The sequence below is a fragment of the Sturnira hondurensis genome, unplaced genomic scaffold (genome assembly GCF_014824575.4).
Source record: "Sturnira hondurensis isolate 20B ecotype Veracruz unplaced genomic scaffold, ASM1482457v3 Scaffold0006413, whole genome shotgun sequence".
Classification (NCBI taxonomy): Eukaryota; Metazoa; Chordata; class Mammalia; order Chiroptera; family Phyllostomidae; genus Sturnira; species Sturnira hondurensis.
The window spans coordinates 22,357,645-22,377,016 of record NW_028079044.1 but is presented as its reverse complement, the minus strand read 5'-3'; the positions used below and the strand labels follow the sequence as shown (position 1 = coordinate 22,377,016).

Sequence of the window (19,372 nt, the reverse complement as noted above, 5' to 3'; positions counted from 1 at the left end):
AAAGCATTTTTCCCAGAGAAGCAAAGCTCCAGAGAGATGGGTGATTTCCAGAGGTGGGGCGAGCGACACTCAAGATGACCCTGGAATATTTTATTGTGCCAGAAAATAGGAAGTGCTCAAAAAAATATGAGAGGCATGTCATAAGGGCACAGAAGCCAGTTAAAGGGCTCCCACTGTCCAAATCCAGGAGTACTTGAACATCAAAATAATTAAGCATAATAAAATGATTTATAAACTATTGAAAATAAAGCAATTCATGAGTCCATCATAACAACAAACAAACAAACAAACATACAAGAGTGAGAGCTCCTGCTTATAGTGGAGTGCCAACTGGTAAATGTGGACAGAGTATCAGAATTGGAAAATTATTATTCTGTGATCATACTAGCAAAGACTGAATCCGACAAGAACCATAAGTGAATGCTAAGTTCCAAGGGGAATTAATGAGTAGGATATCTGCATTGTCCTAGAGGTGCCAGGGGAATTATACAGTGGATTATACAGTGGGAAAACATCTTGACTGGATGATGAAAATTAACAATGCCAATACAGAACAAACGAACAAAATTTGCTTCCAGGTGTGATACCCTAAGAAGAAGACATTGTCTATGCATATTACAACCAAGAGTGTACAACCTGAATCTAATGATGAGAAAACATCAGACAAATCCCAAATTAGAAATGTTCTATAAAAAGAGAAAAAATTAGAGGGGCTATTCTCTTCAAAAACGTCAATGTCACAGACAACAAAGAAAAGCTGCAAAAATGTCCCAGGTTAGAGTAGGCTGAAGAGACATGACAAACAATACTGACCGCAGAATGGATCCTCCACTGGAGGGAAAAAGCACTACAGTGGACGTTATTGGGTCAACTGACAAAACTGGAATATGAATGGAAAATTCCATGAAAGTGTTATATCAAAGTTAATTTTACTAAAGTGAGTAACAGTTCCAGTTATATAAGAGACCATCCCTATTCTTAGGAAATACTAAAGTATTTAGGAATAAAAGGCTACGATATTTGTAACTTACACTCAAAAGTGATTCAGAAAAAACATTAATAGTGTGAAAGTACACTTTTCTAAAGTTTTAAAAACGCTTGCTTTCTTGCCAAATCAACACCAAGTAGGATACATGTTCACAATAGTACAGGCATAAAACATAAAGTCTTAGGATACCCTGCACATCGACTAAGACTCTATGATGTCACTGACAAAAACGTAAAGGCTAGCTCAGGCTCAGCAGCACACATTACGTGACAAAGGGTGAGAGAGTGGAGAACAGGGCCCACTTTGCTTGGCGGAAACCTGACAGAAGCTAACAGGGCTGCAGGCCGCTGCTCCCCACATGCCCTCAGCACTCCAGCTGCTGCACAGGGAACTGCCCACAAGCCTCCCTCCCGGATCCCAGGAACCAGCCGCAGGTCCCTCAGCCTTTACGGAGTCCTGATCTTGTTTTCCTCTGTGCATGTCTGAGTGGGGCGGGGTGCGCTTGATCTTTGTAACCACCCCATCAAACACCATCCCTGGGACATAGAAGTACTCAACAAATATTTAACCACTGAAAAGCCAGACTCCTATTTAGTGAAGGCTGAAGTTATAACAGCTGGAGTTCCTTGACCACAAAATATAGTTCTTCGTTTAATTCTGAGGGAAATCAAAAATCAAGGTAAAAACTAAGTATTTGTCAGAAGCTGAAAACCAGCTGAATAAGGTATGAAAACTTTGGAAACAGAAGTCAAACAGAATAAAAACCCTGGCTACAAACACAAAATATTAATGAACACAGAAATAGGTCAGAAGTTACAGATACTCAACTATTTTGCCCTGTGAAAGCACCAGTGAAGAGCGCGGCAGGAAAGGTGCTCTCTGGACGGCGCTCTGCCGCCACCTCCCTACTCAGTCTCCTAAAGATCCCGACCCTCCCAGAGAACCGAGATACAATGAGGGCTGATGCTCTCCACATTACCGGCCTCTTCAAATATTCGTATTAACCCTCAGCACTGGTCACATCAAAAAGCTGGCCAACGTTAATCATCACGATGTAAGCAGCTACTATAAAACTGTACACATTGGCACACATGTAAACATTCTGTAATTCAGATGTCTTTTTATTTATTTTTGAAAGAAATGCCTAGGAGAGATAAATTTGTGTTAAAGGAATTTCAGATCTTCTGTATTTCCTGACAAAGGTTGGAACCTTCCACACAGGTCTTAGCACAAACCTCTCCTGCAGTCAGGGGTGTGTATACAATAATAAACAGAAAGTTTCTGGGTTTTAGAGAAACCTTCCTCTAAACTGAGTCACCTAGGTTGACGTTGTTGAAGTGGGATGAATAGAGGTAAACGGCTAGTCTAATACTCACAGCTTCCCATCCACTTTCTCTCCTGAGTCCCCGGTGGGGGGCCTGGCCCTCCGTCCTTACTGGGACTCTGTGGAGTCAATCTGGGACCCAGAAACGGGGTCTGCCTCTGCTGGTGCAGATCTGGGAAGAGGGGTACCACTGTGAGGTCTGTCAGCAGCTCCTGCTACAAAAACCATCCTTTGGATCTCATCCTTTTACAGTGGGGATGCCAATAAGCAGCAAAGGCACCTAATTTCCTTCCTCCATTCATAATTTAGCCTATTTCTAAACTGTATGGCATGAGGGATCCACGTTAACTATTTTAATGTAAAACTAATTACTACACATATCTAGCTATACAAACAATACTCTGGCCCACAGATTTCTATTTTCTAATACCTAAAATTCATCAACAAATAGGCAAGTCTATCGAACTAGAAAGGCTGTTTTAGATCTGTGTCTGGACAATAATGAGCGCATGTCTCCCTTCACAGCTAGAGCAGAAAATGTACCTGACGTTGCTTCGAAATGTGCAGGGTTTAAATTCTGCAACCAAGTATGTGGGAAATCATTTATAGCATAAAGAGACCAGATCCCTTTTTTTCCTTCAATAAATAAATACACCAAAGATCTGTGCAAATTATTAGTGGATGATTTAAATTCTGTCCAAACTAACTAACGTGTATCTGAACATCACATGAGCCCCAGAATAGATTTTCAGGATAGATTGCCCATCACTATTACCCATTATATGCTTCAAAAAGTATGGTCAAATAAAAGTCTTAGAAATTAAAAGGAGCAATGTTTTTACCTTCCACAGTTCAATGGCCACAGGCTGATGTGGTGGATTGTCACTGTATATGTCATCCACAGTCTTCTTCCAAAACTGCATTCGCATCAGCCCAATTGTTTTCTCAGAAACCAGATCCTTAATCTATACGTAAGGTTTAAAAACTTTAATAAATGCACTGTCTACAGTCTCAAAATCTGTATTTGTGACCAAATAATCACACAATTAAGCCAAAAACTAGGTTTAATTCTATGCATTTGTTTTAATGTTCCCTTGGAGTTAAACTGTTGTCATTATGAGTCTCCTAAGTAAAAGCTGCCAATTATTTGATGCTTACTGAAAAAATAGGAGAAATTCTAGGAAACAACTGCAGGAAAAATACACAGAGAAAAAGGGGGAACATTTAGTTTAAAAGAAATTTAAGAACTAGATCAGTCATAACACGTGGACCTTATTTTAATCCTGATTTAGAGAGAGAGACAACTGGGCAAATCTGAACATCAGATGTTTAATGATATTAAGGTATTACTCTTAAATTTTTAATATATGATAGTAACATTGTGGTTACTTTTTCACGTGAACTATCTTTCAGAGCTACATACTGACATGTTTACAGATGGAAACGTTTATCTGAGATGAACTTCAAAGCAACCAGGAATCAGGGACCCGAGAAGGTTCTGGGGGGAGGGGAGGCAATGACAGAGGGGCACGTGAGTAGCAGTTCTGGTGGCCGTGGTGCTGAACGCGAGGCTCTGCGCATCCTTCAGAACCCACAGAACCAGGTACCACAGACAGGAAACTCTGCAGCATGAACACTGTAGATAAACTCATTCCTTTACTCACCGAGTAGTTATTTAACCATCATTTGACAGTCACCCTCACTACTAATTAAGAATGGCCTCGGCGGGGTTCAGGAGAGAATCACCAATGCATTCTAAATGTAGGGGGTAAATTTTCAAAAACTGGGATATAATTGACATATAACAGTATCTTAGATTCAGGTGTAACAGATGATTTGGTACATGTATATACTGTGAAGTAATCACCACAATAAGTGCAGTTAACGTATCATCAAGCATAGTTACAAACTTTTTTTTCTTGAGATGAGAACTTTTACCTTCTACTAACTTTCAAATACACAATACAGTATCCACCATGATCATCATGCTGAACATTACATCCCCAGGACTTACTCATTTATAACAAAGTTTCTACTTTCTGAGCACCCATTTCACCCACTTCCCACCCCTGCCTCTTACAACCACCAACCTGGTCCCTGTATCTATGAGTCTAGAGCTTTGTTTTGTTTTGTCTTGTTTTACATTCCACATGTAAGTGAGATCGCATGGTCTCTGACTTCTGTCTGACTTATTTCACTTAGTATAATGCCATCAAGGTCAATCTGCATTGTTGCAAATGGCAGGATTTCCTTTTTTATGACTGAATAACATTCCAGAGAGTGTGTGTATGTGCACACACATGCACCGCATCACATTTTCTTTATCCATTCTTCCGTCAATGGACACTTACACTGTTTCTTTCCATCAAAGGATGCTTAGGGGCGATGGGTGGAAAAGGTGAAGGGATTAAGAAGTACAGATTTGTAGTTACATATAGTCATGGGGATGTAAAGTACAGCATAAGGAATGTAGTCAATAATATTATAATAACCATGTGTGATGTCAGATGGGCACTATATTTATCAAGGTGTAAGTTATATAAATGTCTAATCACTTTGTAAGTTATATAAATGTCTAATCACTATGTTGTACACCTGAAACTAATAATATTCTATGTCAACTGTAATTAAAATATTTTTCAAAATTTTGTGTAAAAAAACTGCTATATGCAAATGCTGGAAATGATAAGCACCAATAAATACTCTGATTAACCTATTCAATTAACAAAAAAATGTGCAATGTTAATTGCATAATTTTATAATATCCTTAGAAAAAGAAAAAAATTCTACAGTAGTATTTCCAGAAACAGTAAGTGCATTAGCTAGTTTTATTTTTGGAATTGAATTGTTAAGCCCAAATAGAAGGAAAAAAAATCAGCAGCAGAGACCTTAAACACATCTAACATACAAATCACAACCGTACTTCTTCATTGTTCAGCATTAAACACATTATATCAGCATTTTTGCAAATAATGAAGGTAGTTTAATACCAGCCTGAGCGAGTTCCACATTGAAGGCTCTCAGGGCAAAAGCAGAGCTTCTGGATTCTGCAGGAAGCAGCAAGGAGCATAGATAGCCTTCATAATCTCGCTTCCTATAATGAATGGGGGGGGGAAGACAGTTACTTTTGACTTGCAAACTGCACACCAAAAAAATACTGCCCAGAATATCTGAAAACAGTGAAGTTTCAATTCAAAATTTCTTATATTCTATACCTATTTCATTACAATCACTACAAATGTATCTGCTCATAATCCCAGACCAGTTAAAAATAAAAAATAATCATTCCCCGTTTTTTGACTTCTATAGTACTTATAATTTTAATTGTTTCAGAATCACTTTGTGATAATTCAAATGGGGAAACAAAGTAGAAATCAAGAAAACAGTTCCAGGAAGTACTAGTATTAGTCATGGTTTTCAATACACGAACAAATAAGACACAAAGACAGAAAACAACACAGGAGTGTGGGGCGTGCTCCCTGAGGTGCACCTGCAACTCACACACACTTCTGCCGTTTCCTAGTGGTGTCGCTATGACAGTCTAGAAGCAATGATACGCCCTCCCCCCCACCCCAGTGCCAGTATCAGTGAACACACCTAACGCCTACACCTTGGTTTCCAAAAACCTTTCTCTGCTGAAGAAAACCAGAAATCCTTGGAGGAGTGGCTGACTCCAGGGCTGGGACAGGGAAAATGCAAAATAAGCCTGAAACATCTTCTTGAGCAGAAAGAAATGTTCAAAGAATGAAGAAGCTTGTCAAAAGGACAAAAAAACCCGACCTGACAGAGTTTTCTTTGGCCAAGTCTGGGAACATTTGAGCATCAAAAAAGTAATGATAGTAACAGACTATAACAGGACTCCATGAGACTGTTATCAATAGAAATCTGATAAATTTTGAAGACATGGTGGTATTTTTAAAAATCATCATTTGGTAACTATCAAAGTAATAAATGATTCACACACAAAAAAAATCAATAAATGTCTGTAAATGTTAAACAGGTGAAAGTTGGGTAGAAATGGGATACTTACACAGTATTAAAGTATCTTCTCACAAAATATGTACTACTTACTAATTAACATTCCTATTAAGTTTACAGGGAAGAAACCTGAAAGACACATTCTCAACCAAGTAACAAGAATTTCACCCCACAGTAACTGGATAAATCAGCGTCATGAGCTGCTGGGTGTGATGCCGAGTAAAGCACAGCAGCACTTCTATAAAATATCTGCCAGAAATGTATAAATCATGAAGAAATACTAAGTAAACCCAAACTGAGAGAGTCTGTGAAGTAACTGATCTGTTCTCTTTTAAAAATGTCACGCTTGTGGAAGCTACGAAAAGACTGCAAAACTGTTCCGGAGTAGAGAAGACTAAAGAGATGTGACAACTAAATGTAACACACGATCCCAGACGTATAAAAAACACAATAAAATAATCAGCAAAATTCAAACAGACTCTGAGGATTAGATGGTGACACTGGATCAGTTTTAACATCCTGATTTTGATGGTTGTACTGTGTTTATATGGGAGACTCTGTCTTAAGGAATGCGCGCTGAAACACAGGGAAGGTAGTGGGACATGATGTCTACATCTTATTCTCAAGTGGTTTGGAATGATAATAAGGGAATTTGGGTGAAGAGTACATTGGAACTCTGTAGTGTTTCTATAATTTTATGTAAATATGAAATTACTTCAAAATAAGTTTTTAAAAGTGTCCTTATTTTATCCATTCTAAGATGACTTGAGTAAAAAGAACTTATCAGACTGCCTATCAACATGAGTTTTACTGCAATATGCTGGAACCTTGTTATAACATTATTTCCTATAAAATAGTATTATGAAACAGGTCCAGCCTCATTCCATGGACTTCAGGTACTGCAATACAGACCACTTCCACTTTTCAGCTGTTTCACACTTTGTCTTGTGCCTAACAGAGAAATTAAATGCCTTCTAGCCACTGTCTTTATAATTTTCCTCAACTGTTTCCACATGAACCAAAAAAGAGATCTTTCAGCTCTACTAAAAAAACTCACTATAAGCAGTTTCAACTACAAAAAAATGGACAGTGTGAGTAAAACAGCTCTATACTTTGTACTTTTAAATGTATGTAAATATTTTTAAATTTATTTTATTGTTAAAAGTCTGTGAACTTCAAGTGTTGAAAACACTTGGTAGTGTGAAACAGTAGAAAAGCACTGAATTGTAGAAAATTCTACAATTTTAACTTCTACCATTCAACTTACCTACTGACATAAATGAAACTAGCCATGTCTATTTCCGAACTTGCAAAATGAGGCTTGGTAACCTCCTATTTCATGTCTTCTAACTATACCCTGTGGGTGAAGTCCTTCATGTTTCTTACAGAGAAATGAAAAAATGAAATGAAGACATAATAGAACTCTAACAAACTTTGGGAAATAAAATACTATACACAGCTAAGCATGTGCTCTATTAATATATTTTTTATTTTTCATTGGGAATTTTTCTAAACAATATTGCCTACTTCCTTACATTAAAGTAGGATATACTAATTACTTAACCATTTCTTCATCACTCAGGATCATTGTTACAAACACTTTTTACTGGTATACAAGGATATCCTAAGTGGCTAACCAAGGTACGAGTTATCTAAGAACGGTCCCCTGCTAGTAAATACCATACTCTAATGGCTTTACGAAGCAACAGGTCCAACAGCCTTTCATTCATTCATTGATTCTAACCTTTATCCAGTGCCTACTATGTGCCAGGCACTGTGCTAGCCACTGAAGACAGATATGGACCTCAGTCTAGCAGGAAGAGACACACATGAGAACTAAGCATATCTGATGTTAGGACTGCTGTGCTAATTCCACGGACCTGTGCCACAAAAGCAAGGGAAGAACTGGTTCCCCAGTGAGGCTGGAGGAGGCTGGAGAACAGGTGCACTTTCACTAGCACCTCCTTAGTACAGCACCAATCCTAAGGCCCGAGGCAACAGTTCCTCAAAACCGAACCCCAAGAAGCCTATGTAAATTAGGTTTGAGATTTTCCCAGGAACCCTGGCTGGCTAACCTGAAGCTATGGCCTGGGAGCTTCTCTGGTATTTGGAGTCCTTGCCTAAGATACATGTCCAAAACAACCCTGCACAAATAATTCCAAAAATTAGAAGCTAGAAGTTCTCAACTCCCTTTCACGTTTCATTTTTTTATTTTTTAAACTATTGACTGAGCATTTGTTATGTGCCGGGATTTTTACATACGTCATCACATCTAATCCTCGCAAGCAAGCTATAAGGAATAGGGGTAGTAATGTACAAATGAGGAAAAAGCTGAATCTTAAAATAAGTAACTTTCACAAGTGACAGAGGTAGAAGTAACAAATTCAGATCAGGTCTGCCTGCAAAATCCAGGCTTTCAATTAAATCACTAGGAGTCAACAGCCCCCATTCCACTCCAACACCAACACGGACAGAGTAAGGACCTGGCCATTTGTAAATAGATATTTGAAAAAACGGCATCATGTGATATCTACAGACTATTACTGGAAGAATATAAAAAATTAGTAACACTGATTATTCACCTCTGGATAGGAAAATCGGAGCACTGCTAATATTAAAGAAAAATTTCACTGGACAAGTAGATATGGTACAAATGGTTTATTTTAGCAACAAATTTATCACCAAAGAATGGTAACTTTAAAATGTATAAAAATAAACATAACCTTGTAGCAGTTTTTAAAAAGATGTTCTTTAATTTCAGAGAGAGGGGAAAGGGGGGAGAAAGAGGGAGAGAAACATTGATTGGTGGCCTCTTGCTTGCCCCCAACTGGGGACCTGGCCAGCAACCCAGGCATGTGCCCTAAATGGGAATCAAACCTCTGACATTTTGATTCACAGGCTGGCGCTCACCAGCCAGGGCCTTGTAGCAGTTTTGACTTAAAAATTCTTAATGCCCTGATTTCCACTACTGCTATCTTGTTTCCCCATAAGTAATCAACAAATAAGGTGGGGAGGTACACTATTAAAAACGTGATTAAAAACAAAACACATGGGAATTTTGTTGTTATGCTACACTTTGCTAAAATGAATCTTTAAAAACTGAATTCATTAGCCCAATCAAATCCAAGGTAGTTTAATTATTCTAACACTTCAGCAGTCTGTAAGGCCAGCCACTTTGAGCATTTTTACCATTGTTTGAACTGAAAGGCAGGGGGATGTTAAGCCATCGGCCTCCGCAGTCAAGCCTAGATTCCAACACAGGCCCCTGCCTAGAAGTGTTGGTGAACCTGATTCACCGGACTTTCTTCCACAAATGATTAACAGCAATTCCCATGGGCCAGGCTTTTCTGTTATTACCAGGGCAAAGAAATTTGTCATCAAGCCCTTGACTTTATGAGGCTATTCTGGTGAACCTCAGGTAAATTCCCTAGTTTCTCTAAACCTCAGTCCCCCAGTCCATTAAATGAGATAAGAGTGGTTTATACCGTATTCGCAGTGCCCTTGCTTTACACCAGGCATTGTTCTAAATGCTTTCATCTTCATAATCCAAGTGGGAGGTCTACACTTGTCCATCACAATTTGTAATAAAGATTAAGTAAATTACAGTTGGCCCTTAAACAACACGGGTTTGGGTCGTATGGGTTTCACAGGGGCAAGTTTCAATAAATACTGTAAATATGTTTTCTCTTCCTTATGATAATGTCTTAACATTTTCTCTAGATTACTCTAATGTAATCTTACATTACAGTAATGTAAGATGTACATACAGTAATCACCTGTTCATGTTATTGGTAAGGTTCCCGGTTAACAGTGGGTTATTAGACGTAAAGTTTTAGGGGAGTCAAAAGTTATACTGGCATTTTCAAAGGGTTTGTGGGACGGAAGGTGGTACCGGCGCTCCTAAACCAGGGTTCAGGGTCAATTGCAGTTGTAAATTACTTTGCGTAGTGCCTGACATAAAAAGAACTGAGAGTTAGCTACTGTTGTAATTACAATTAAATACTAGTCGTCTTTTAAACTTTAAAAAGCTATGCATGCAGAATGCTGAACTGGGTAAAAATTAAGGATTGAAAAAAGTGACAGATGAAGGCACTTCTGCCACAATTTCGTGACCCGTGTAAGAAGTTCCTGTTCCCTCGCTCTCCAGCACAACCTCACCAGGAGCCAACCGGAGCGCACACGCAGTGGGACGCAAGAAAGGAGCAGGTCCGTTCACCCGCCACCCCCAGCAGCCGAGTCCCGCCGCGCCCGCCCGTGCCCTTCGACGCTGCTCCCCGCCCTTTCGCCGGCGGCAGGCCGGGCTCGCTCACCGCAGCAGTTCCATGCAGTAGCGGTCAGTGCCCGAGACGCCCGACCCGCTGGCTGCAGCCACGCTCCGCCCGGAACCCGGGGACCCTGGGAGCCGCCGCGCGCGCGCCCAAAGGCCCCGGGGCGACCGGCGGCGGCACAAGCCAGGTACGCCGACACGTAGCGGGCCCCAGGCTGAGCTTAACGTGGGAGCCGCCATGACACCGATGTCACGTGCCTTCCAGCCCCGCGCCGGCCGCCGCGGTCACGCCAGGCCACGCCCCCGGTCGGTTCCACGGCGCTTTTCTCAGCGGCGGGAAGGCGGGCCTCCGGCATCGCTTGGAGAAGCGCCAGATGTCGCTGTGGTTCTCCGCACCGGGGTCGCCCCCACGCTCTTTACTGCCTTCTGGGTTCCGGGAAAGTCCAGGGTAAATCCAGCCGATCCCGCCAGCCTCTCCCCGTCCCTTCCAGGTCCTTCTGAAGACCAATTTATCCAGATAGGAGGATAGAGAATATTTAGACAGTTTACTAGCTTTATAACTTTTAAATATTTATTCACCCAGTATGTGATTCTCCTTTGGTACTCTTATCCTCAGGCCCCTCAAATATTAGAGTTGAGTCCAGTTGCTGCACCTGACCTGGTGCAAGCCAGCCGCCGACATCTGGATCGCAGTTGACACCTCTTCCACATTTGTCCAAACTGTTCATTCTGCTGCCGCACAGGTTATTTCTAAAATGTACATCTGATCATGGCCCTTCCCTGTTTGACAGTCTTTACTGCGGGTTGGATAAAGCCTCTCCATGATACAGCCTCTATTTACCTTTCAGTCTCAACTCTGGCTATCTGCAGTTGTGACTCCAGCTTAATGTTTCTCGTTAAACCCAAGAGACAGTACTCTGTTGTCTGGGCCTGAGAACTCCAGCCAATACACCCTGCTTTGGTTTTGCTCCCTGAGACTGCCTCTCCAGCCTATGCAGGACTTCAGTCCTGTTTCTTGCATAATGATCTTTTTCCCTCTGGGCTTCTGTTCTTTAGCTCTGGCAGACACACACTAGTGTTTTCATATCAGTTTTAACCTGCTCCATTTAAAAAAATCACTCATCTTCATCTCCAATTCTGATCTCCTGCCCAGCTGGACTTTTCCATCTGGATATCTTGCCATTATTTCAAAATCCACTTGTCTAAAAACCAATCAAACTAACTCCTTAATCTCTTCATTTATCTGGACAATGTCGCTCTTTTCACAACCAGGGGAGAAACACTTGGGAATCATCATTACCTCTTCCTCACCTGTGTGTTCAAGATGACCCACTACCGGTTCCACATGCCAGCCAGTAGCAAGAATGAAAGGGTAAAAGACAAGATGCTCTTCTCTTTAAGACAGGAAGGAGTCCTTAACCATGTTTGTGCCATGTAATAGAGCAATATATGTGTTGCTTTAAGCATTAAATAATGAGATCTAGCAGTGAGTCTAACTTCAGATTTCAATAGTGGTGATAACCATAAACAATAGATTACATACCTGTAAAACTGTTATGTGATATGAAAATGCAGCATGTGGCAAAATGATTATATTTGGTGAGAAAAATATAATTGCTGCTAATACTGGGTTGGCAAAAAAAGTCTGCATGGTTTTTTCCATAAAATAAAAAACACATTTTTCATTTTCACCAATAACTTTATTGATTTGGATATTTTGAGTATATCAGCTATCTCCCGAATTGTATAATGTTGATTGTTCTCAGTTGATGTCTCAATTTGATTGCTATCAACTTTAACTGGTCTACCCAATTGTGGAGCATCATCCAGAGAGAAATCTCCAGCATGCAGTTGGAGATTTACTCACCCAGTATGTGATCGCAAACCACTTTTAACACACTTGATCAGTCACAACACCTTCTCCATAGAGTGCACAAATCTTTTTTTTTTTTTGCATTTCAGGTGCATTTTTACCTTTCTTGAAATAATAAAGCATAATAGGATGCAAATGTTGCATCTTTTCTTCCATCATCACTATTAAAATGACTACACAAAAATTCACCAATTTTGATAATTTTTTTAAATGCACACTAATATGACAGCTGTCACAATACAATCTAACAAAATTGTTTCAAATGAAGTTAAAGACAACTAAGTGTTGCTACAGGCATCTTATGGAAAAAACAAATGAACTTTATGGCCAAAATAATACTTCATGTTTTGTTGCCTATATTCATACTTTTAAAAAATACTACATTTTTGTTAGCAGTTAGTGAAAATACAGATGTAAATTTTTTTCCATTCAAGTTTACAGACCCCCTGAATTCTATCCACAGCTTCCTTGATTTAAGAACCTGCTGCTTTAAGAGTATAACCCAGAATTTGTACACAGCACGTTGGCTAATATCCCATTGGTCAAAACTTACTCTTCTACAAGGGAAGCTGGGAAATAGTCTTTGTTCCAGGCAACCATGTGCCCAGTTAGAAATCAGGGGTCCTATTATCATTGAAAATAAGGAGAATGGATTTTGGGAAACCACTGACAAAAAAAGAATAGCTATGAAAGAATTTTACAGGGAGTCCTAATCCAGATAATGTGGTCAGAGAAAGTATCTCTCAGAAAGTGATAGTTAAACTAAGGTCTGAAATATTATTAATAGTAAACTATGCCTGTTATTGACTGAGTGCTTACCAGGTACTATGAATTCTTCTAGCAGAATTAATTCAGTCTCATAGCACCATATTGTTTAGGGCAACTGCTCAGGTTTTAGCACAAAAATCCTGCATCCCAGGAAGCCCCTCAGACTGGGGCAAACTGGATGGCTGTTACTCTCTTGGTACTATTACTGTCATCCCCATTTTACAGAAACAAAAACCAAGGCATGAAAAATCTAAGTAATTTGCCCAAAGTTACACTGTTAGTAATCAACAGATGCACATTTTACACCTAGGAATTCAGCTGCTTCCCTATTGTGTAGTCTGCTGGTGCTGCAGTAACAAAGTGCCACAGACGAGGTGGCTTCAACAACAGAAACTTATTTTCTCACAGTTCTGGAGGCTGGATAACAGCGATCAGAATGGCAGCAGGATTGATTTCTTCCGAGGCCTCTCGCCTTGGCCTGTCGATGGCCACCTCCCTGTATCCTCACGTGCTCTTCCCTCCATGTGTGTCTGTGTCATAGTGGGTGAAGGCCCTCCCCCAATTACACCTTTGAAGACCCTATCTCTAAATAACATTCTGAGTTACTAGGGGTAGGATTTCAACACAGAATTGGGAGGTAGGGGAAACACAATTTAGCCCATAACAACTACTATATTCCACTGTCAGACAAAGAGAGAGAGTAGTGTTCCACAAGAGGAAATTGCATGTCCAAAAACCGTGAATGAGTAAAGGGTTCAACACATTCAAAGAACAGTGAAAACCTGTGTAGCTGGCACTTACTGAATGTGTGGGAGGGTTGGACCATGTGAGACTGGAAAGGTAAGCAGGGACGAAATTATGTGACATTTTGTAGGCCAGGTTGAGATTTCAGGATTTTTTAAGTGCACTGGGAAGCCCCTGGAGGGAGTAAAACAGTGCTTTTACATAATCCACTTAGATTTCAAAAGACAATGCTGGTGTCTGTTTGGAGAATAGATTGGAAGCAGGGAAAGGCAGGTTTGGAGCTTCTGGCAGAGACTGGGCCAAGGCTGTTGGGGACTGGGATAAGTGCAGTAGTGGAGATGGAGAAACTCGTGTGGTTATCAGATGTGGTGAAGGTAGCACCAACATATCCTGCTGATTCACAGAAGGGTCAGGGAAAGGATGCCGCCTTTCCCTTTCGCCTGTTAAAACCCTTTTTGCGCATGTGTCCACCTTCCTCCTTCAAGGGAGGCAGGCATCACCCTCAGCCCCAGAAGCACATCTAAGCATGGTGTTCAGTGCTTAGATTGGTCCGGACAGTGCATGTTCCTCTGCTTTGACCAATGGCACTTGTGGAAAAGTTCTCTATGGGGTTTCTGGGATAGGTGCTTCATGAATAAAAGGAGATCACAAGGTACAATACATCACTTATGAAATATTCTTGCCAAAAAAGTTTAACATAAATCTAGTGAAGCCTCTAAATCTAAAGTTTACAAGAAATACAGAGATAAAAACAAGATGAATGACACCATGAGGAAACATATCAAAATAATTTGAAAGAAAAGCTTAATGTCATAAGAAAATAGATTGGGGGAATAATCTAAATTAAAAGGTACTAAAGAAATATAAAACCAAATGTAATATATGAAACTTAGTCGGCTTCTGGTTTGAAACAGATAAGCTAAAAACTACATTTTTGGGATAAGTGAGGAAATTTGAACTCGGACTGCATTAAGTAATATAAGGTAATTTTGCTAATTTTTTCTATTAAAAATATTTTATTTATTTTTAGAGAGAGGGGAAAGGGAGGGGGAAAGAGAAGGAGAGAAACATCCATGTGAAAGAACCATTGATTGTTTGCTTCTTGTACATACCTGACCACGCCTGGACCAGGGACCAAAGCCCAACCCAGGCATGTGCCGGGACCAAGGGATTGCACCGGCAACCTTTTGCTTTGCATAATGATGCCCAACATATTAAGCCGCACTGGTCAGGGCAAATTTTGTTCATTTTTTAATACGTGTGATGATATTGTGGTTCTACAGGAGACATCTTTATGCTTAGGAAATATAAGCTGTATTATGTAGGGTTCAAGTGTCATGATGTCTACAACTTACTTGCAAGTGATACAGGAAAAAAGATATTTATTATATACATATATATATATATATGATACAGACATGAGACATACCTATATAACAGAGTGAAGGAGAGAGAGTGAGCAATTGCAGCATGTGGCAAAATGTTATCAGTTGTTGAATCTAGATAGAGGGCATATGGTTAGTCATCTTGTCACTCTCAACTTTCTGAAATGCTGACATGGCTCTGGGTCCCTGCTGACATGAGTAAATAGATGCCATGGGAGCTGGAATATTTCACATAACAAAAAATTCCTCAGAATTTTTTATGTGAAATAATCTATATTTCTTACCTTTTAAGCCATTTTGCGTTGAGCCATTATTTCTAGTAGAGAAATAATGGGGGGAAAGACTAAAAACAGGGTAGTCAGGGAGGCAGCAGGGAGGAGACAAAGGTGGTACAGATACAAATCGTAATTCATTTACAGTTTTGCTCTCTGCTGTTTAAAATATTATGTCATGAATGTTCCCATATCATTAAGATTTGCTTACATAAACATTTTATTTAATTTTTTTGAATAGGTAATATATTCCTGTGGCAAATTAAAAATGGCCACAGATTTTTTGGCAGCTACTCTCATCAAGCGGTAGACTCTAGTGACCACCTCTTTCATCTGAACCGACTCCGACATTTGCTGTGACCAATAGAAGGTAACTGAAGTGACACTGAGCGAGTTCCAGAGCATAAGCCTCAGAAACCACGCAGCTTCTGCTCTGCCCTCTTCAGCAGTTCCGAGTCTGCCATGTAACCTACCAGAGGATAAGAGGTAGCATGGAGGAGAACCAGGCAAGAGCCGAGACCCACTGCCTCCCGTGTGAATGAAGCCAACTTGGGCCCACGAGACCTCCCAGCTGAATGTTTCAGAAGCCAGATAAACAAGCAAAAGGACCATCCAAACAACCCACAGAGTAGAAAAATAATAAATTATTGTTGTTTTAAGTCATCAGCTTTAGGGGTGGTTTGTTATACAGCAATTGAGTACTAATACAACTTCCACGGTGAAAAAAACATTTAAATATAAAAATATACAAGTCAGGACTCTAAGAGGTACTTGGGCACCCATGTTCATAGCAGCATTATTCAAAATAGCAGAGGGGTAGAAGCAACCCACATGTTCCCTGACTGAAGAAGGGATAAACAGTGTGGCGTACACATAAAGGGAATGTTATTCAGCCTTAAAAAAAGGAAATTCTGACACATGTTACAACATGGATGAACCTCGAGGACATTATAATAAGTGGAATAAGCCAGTCATAAAAAGACACAGACTGGGGGATTCCTGTTATGTAAGGTAGACCTAGAGTAATCAAATTCATAGAGAGAGAAATTAGAACCGTGGTTGCCAGGGCCTGGGAGGAGGGTGGAATAGGAAGTTACGTTTCACGGGTAGAGTTTAAGTTTTTCAAAATGAAAAGAATTCTGGAGACGGATGGTGGTGATGGTTGCACAACGATGTGAATGTACTTAATACCACAGAACTTGTCTCATGTTGGGGTAAAAGTGTAAGGGCCACTATAACCAAAAGGTATCTTCGGACCAAAGAACAATGCAGGCAACTCCACAGAACCTAACAGTTTATGACACGGTAAGTTACTAAACGATTATTCTCTGCCACCGACCCCTGTTGCTGGATTTCTTTGATAGTATAACTCAGGGCAAGAATGAGTGGCAAGACAAAGTGACAAAGAATGCAGTAGCACCAGGGCCCATAACTGCTAATCGTCTTGTGATGTTGTTTATAATCGATACGATCACCAGTATGTTTATCTCAGTTGTCATGCCATTGCTAACAGAATTGTTTATGACTACATTTTAAGGAACACACATCATCATCAACCAGAAGGCCTTGATATGCTTGCTGAGGACAGTGAGGCGAGCCAAAGATCACAGCATGAAGCAAAAATGAAATGAAATCTGGGGCAGGGACATGGAGTTGGTTTTGATCACAGAACTGTACACTTAGAAGCGGTTAAGATGCTAAGTTTTGTGTGTATTTTACCACAATTAGAGACACAAGTGAAAAAATTTCTTCTGCCCATTCCTCATCTGCTCGTCCCCTCACTCAGCTACAGACTCTAGGTAACCACTGTCATTAGTTAGTATGTATCTGTGGTGGTTTTAAAACACATCCACAAATTCTGTGATACTCTTTCCTTCAAGAGATTGGTTTTCATTCCCTTCCCCGTGGGCGTGAGCTGGATTCGCTTCTGACAAATAGAGTCCAGCATAAGTGGTGGTGCTCCACTTCTGAGATTAGGTTACAAGGTCCGCACTCACCATCGTGGGATATCTAGCTGTCTCGCTCCATCCACATCTATCGCTCTCTCTACCCACCCCATCACTTGCTCTGTGGGAAGCCAGCTGCCATGTGAGCAGCCCTACGGAGAGACCCATGTGGCAAGGAACAGAAGCCTCCTGCCAAGAGTTACATGGGTGAGCTTAGAAGTGGACGTTCTAGCCCTTCAGCATGACTGCAGCCCTAGCTGACAACTTCACTGCAACTTCACGAGGCACCTTCAGCCAGAGCCACCCAGCAAAGCCACTTCCTGATTCCTGACTTTCAAAAACCATATGACATAATAAGTATTGTTTGTCTTAACCCATTAAGGTTTGGAGTAATTTGTGCTATTGCCGTAACTAAGTAATACAGTATCCTTTTCTTCCTTTATGCATATATATATGCAAATATAAATATAAATTCTATTCTCTCCCCACCTTTTTACATAAAAGATAGTATATTGTTCATGTTATCATGCACTTTGGCTTTCCTTCCTGGTAATTTCCCTTATAAATATTTCCATCTGAGTTCATAGTGAGTTTTACCATTCCTGTATTAGTCAATTTAGCCAGTCTTATATTGGTAGGCATTGAGTTTTATTTCATCATTTGCTCTGACAACCACTGCTTAAATTGTTGGCTTTGTACATTATTTTTGCATGCAAATGCATAAATTCCCAGAATAGAATTTATATGTCAAAGGGTACATGAATTTATAATTTTGATAGATGCTGCTAAGTTCCTTCATAAGGTTTGTGGTATTTTGCACTCCTACCAGCTATAATGAGAGAACAGTTCTGTGCCATCTTGCAAAAGGAAGTGTTACCAAGTTTTGGGGTTTTTGTCAATTGGATAAGTAAAAATGGTATTCCAGTATAGTTTTAATTCGCATTTCTCTTACTAAGAGTGAAGATGAACATCATTTCATAGTTTTAGAATCATCTTATGTACTTTGCTGTAAACTGTCTTTTCATAGCTCTGCCCAGTTTTCTATAGGTTGCACGTCTCCCATGTTAATTTTTAGGAGCTCCATATACATGAGGGAAATTAGCCCTTTGAGCTCTATGTCATAACTCTTTTCCAGTTTGTTTTTGCTTTGATTTTTCTTGTGGAATCTTGCCATATACCATAAAAATTTTGTAATATATNATCATTTCATAGTTTTAGAATCATCTTATGTACTTTGCTGTAAACTGTCTTTTCATAGCTCTGCCCAGTTTTCTATAGGTTGCACGTCTCCCATGTTAATTTTTAGGAGCTCCATATACATGAGGGAAATTAGCCCTTTGAGCTTTATGTCATAACTCTTTTCCAGTTTGTTTTTGCTTTGATTTTTCTTGTAGAATCTTGCCATATACCATAAAAATTTTGTAATATATTTTTATATAGTCAAGTTTATTAATTACACTTATAGCTTTTGGAATTTGAGTCATCATTAGAAAGACTATCTCATTAAAAAAAATTTTTTTTAATTATTCTACTTGGTTTTCTCCTAGTACTTCTGTGTTCTTCTATAGTTTCAATTTTCATATTTCTTGGAGGACATAAATGTTACAAAGTCATGGATCCAACTTTTTTTTTAATCTTTATCTAGTGTCTTACCATCATTTACTCATTAGTTTACCTTTTCCCTTTTGATTTGAGATGCTTCCTTTTTCACCAGATAAACTCATGTATGTATTTTGTGTCTACACCCTTCCATCTCTCAGTGACGTAGTGACACATTTTTTTAAGTACTGTGAGTTTAAAACATGTTTTCATATATATATATATATA

General features: G+C 39.7%; 1 protein-coding gene across 6 annotated transcripts in view; it reads right to left on the bottom strand.

Moving 5' to 3' along the window:
• The window catches only part of NDUFAF6 (NADH:ubiquinone oxidoreductase complex assembly factor 6), a 31,345-nt gene extending 19,390 nt beyond the window's left edge, over positions 1 to 11,955 (bottom strand). Inside the window, exons 1-3 of one of the 6 annotated variants that reach the window (XM_037048225.1) lie at positions 11,869 to 11,955; positions 5,303 to 5,406; positions 3,155 to 3,277 (exon numbers count right to left, since the gene is read on the bottom strand). In XM_037048225.1, the coding sequence (XP_036904120.1) occupies positions 3,155 to 3,277; positions 5,303 to 5,323 (144 nt within the window). In that variant the 5' untranslated portion in view covers positions 5,324 to 5,406; positions 11,869 to 11,955. Of the gene's footprint in view, positions 1 to 2,364; positions 2,485 to 3,154; positions 3,278 to 5,302; positions 5,407 to 7,557; positions 7,680 to 10,448; positions 10,528 to 10,600; positions 10,834 to 11,136; positions 11,540 to 11,868 lie in introns of those variants that run through there. The other 5 variants (XM_037048223.1, XM_037048222.1, XM_037048227.1 and 2 more) reach the window with 5 other exon arrangements.
• Positions 11,956 to 19,372: the final 7,417 nt, after the last annotated feature.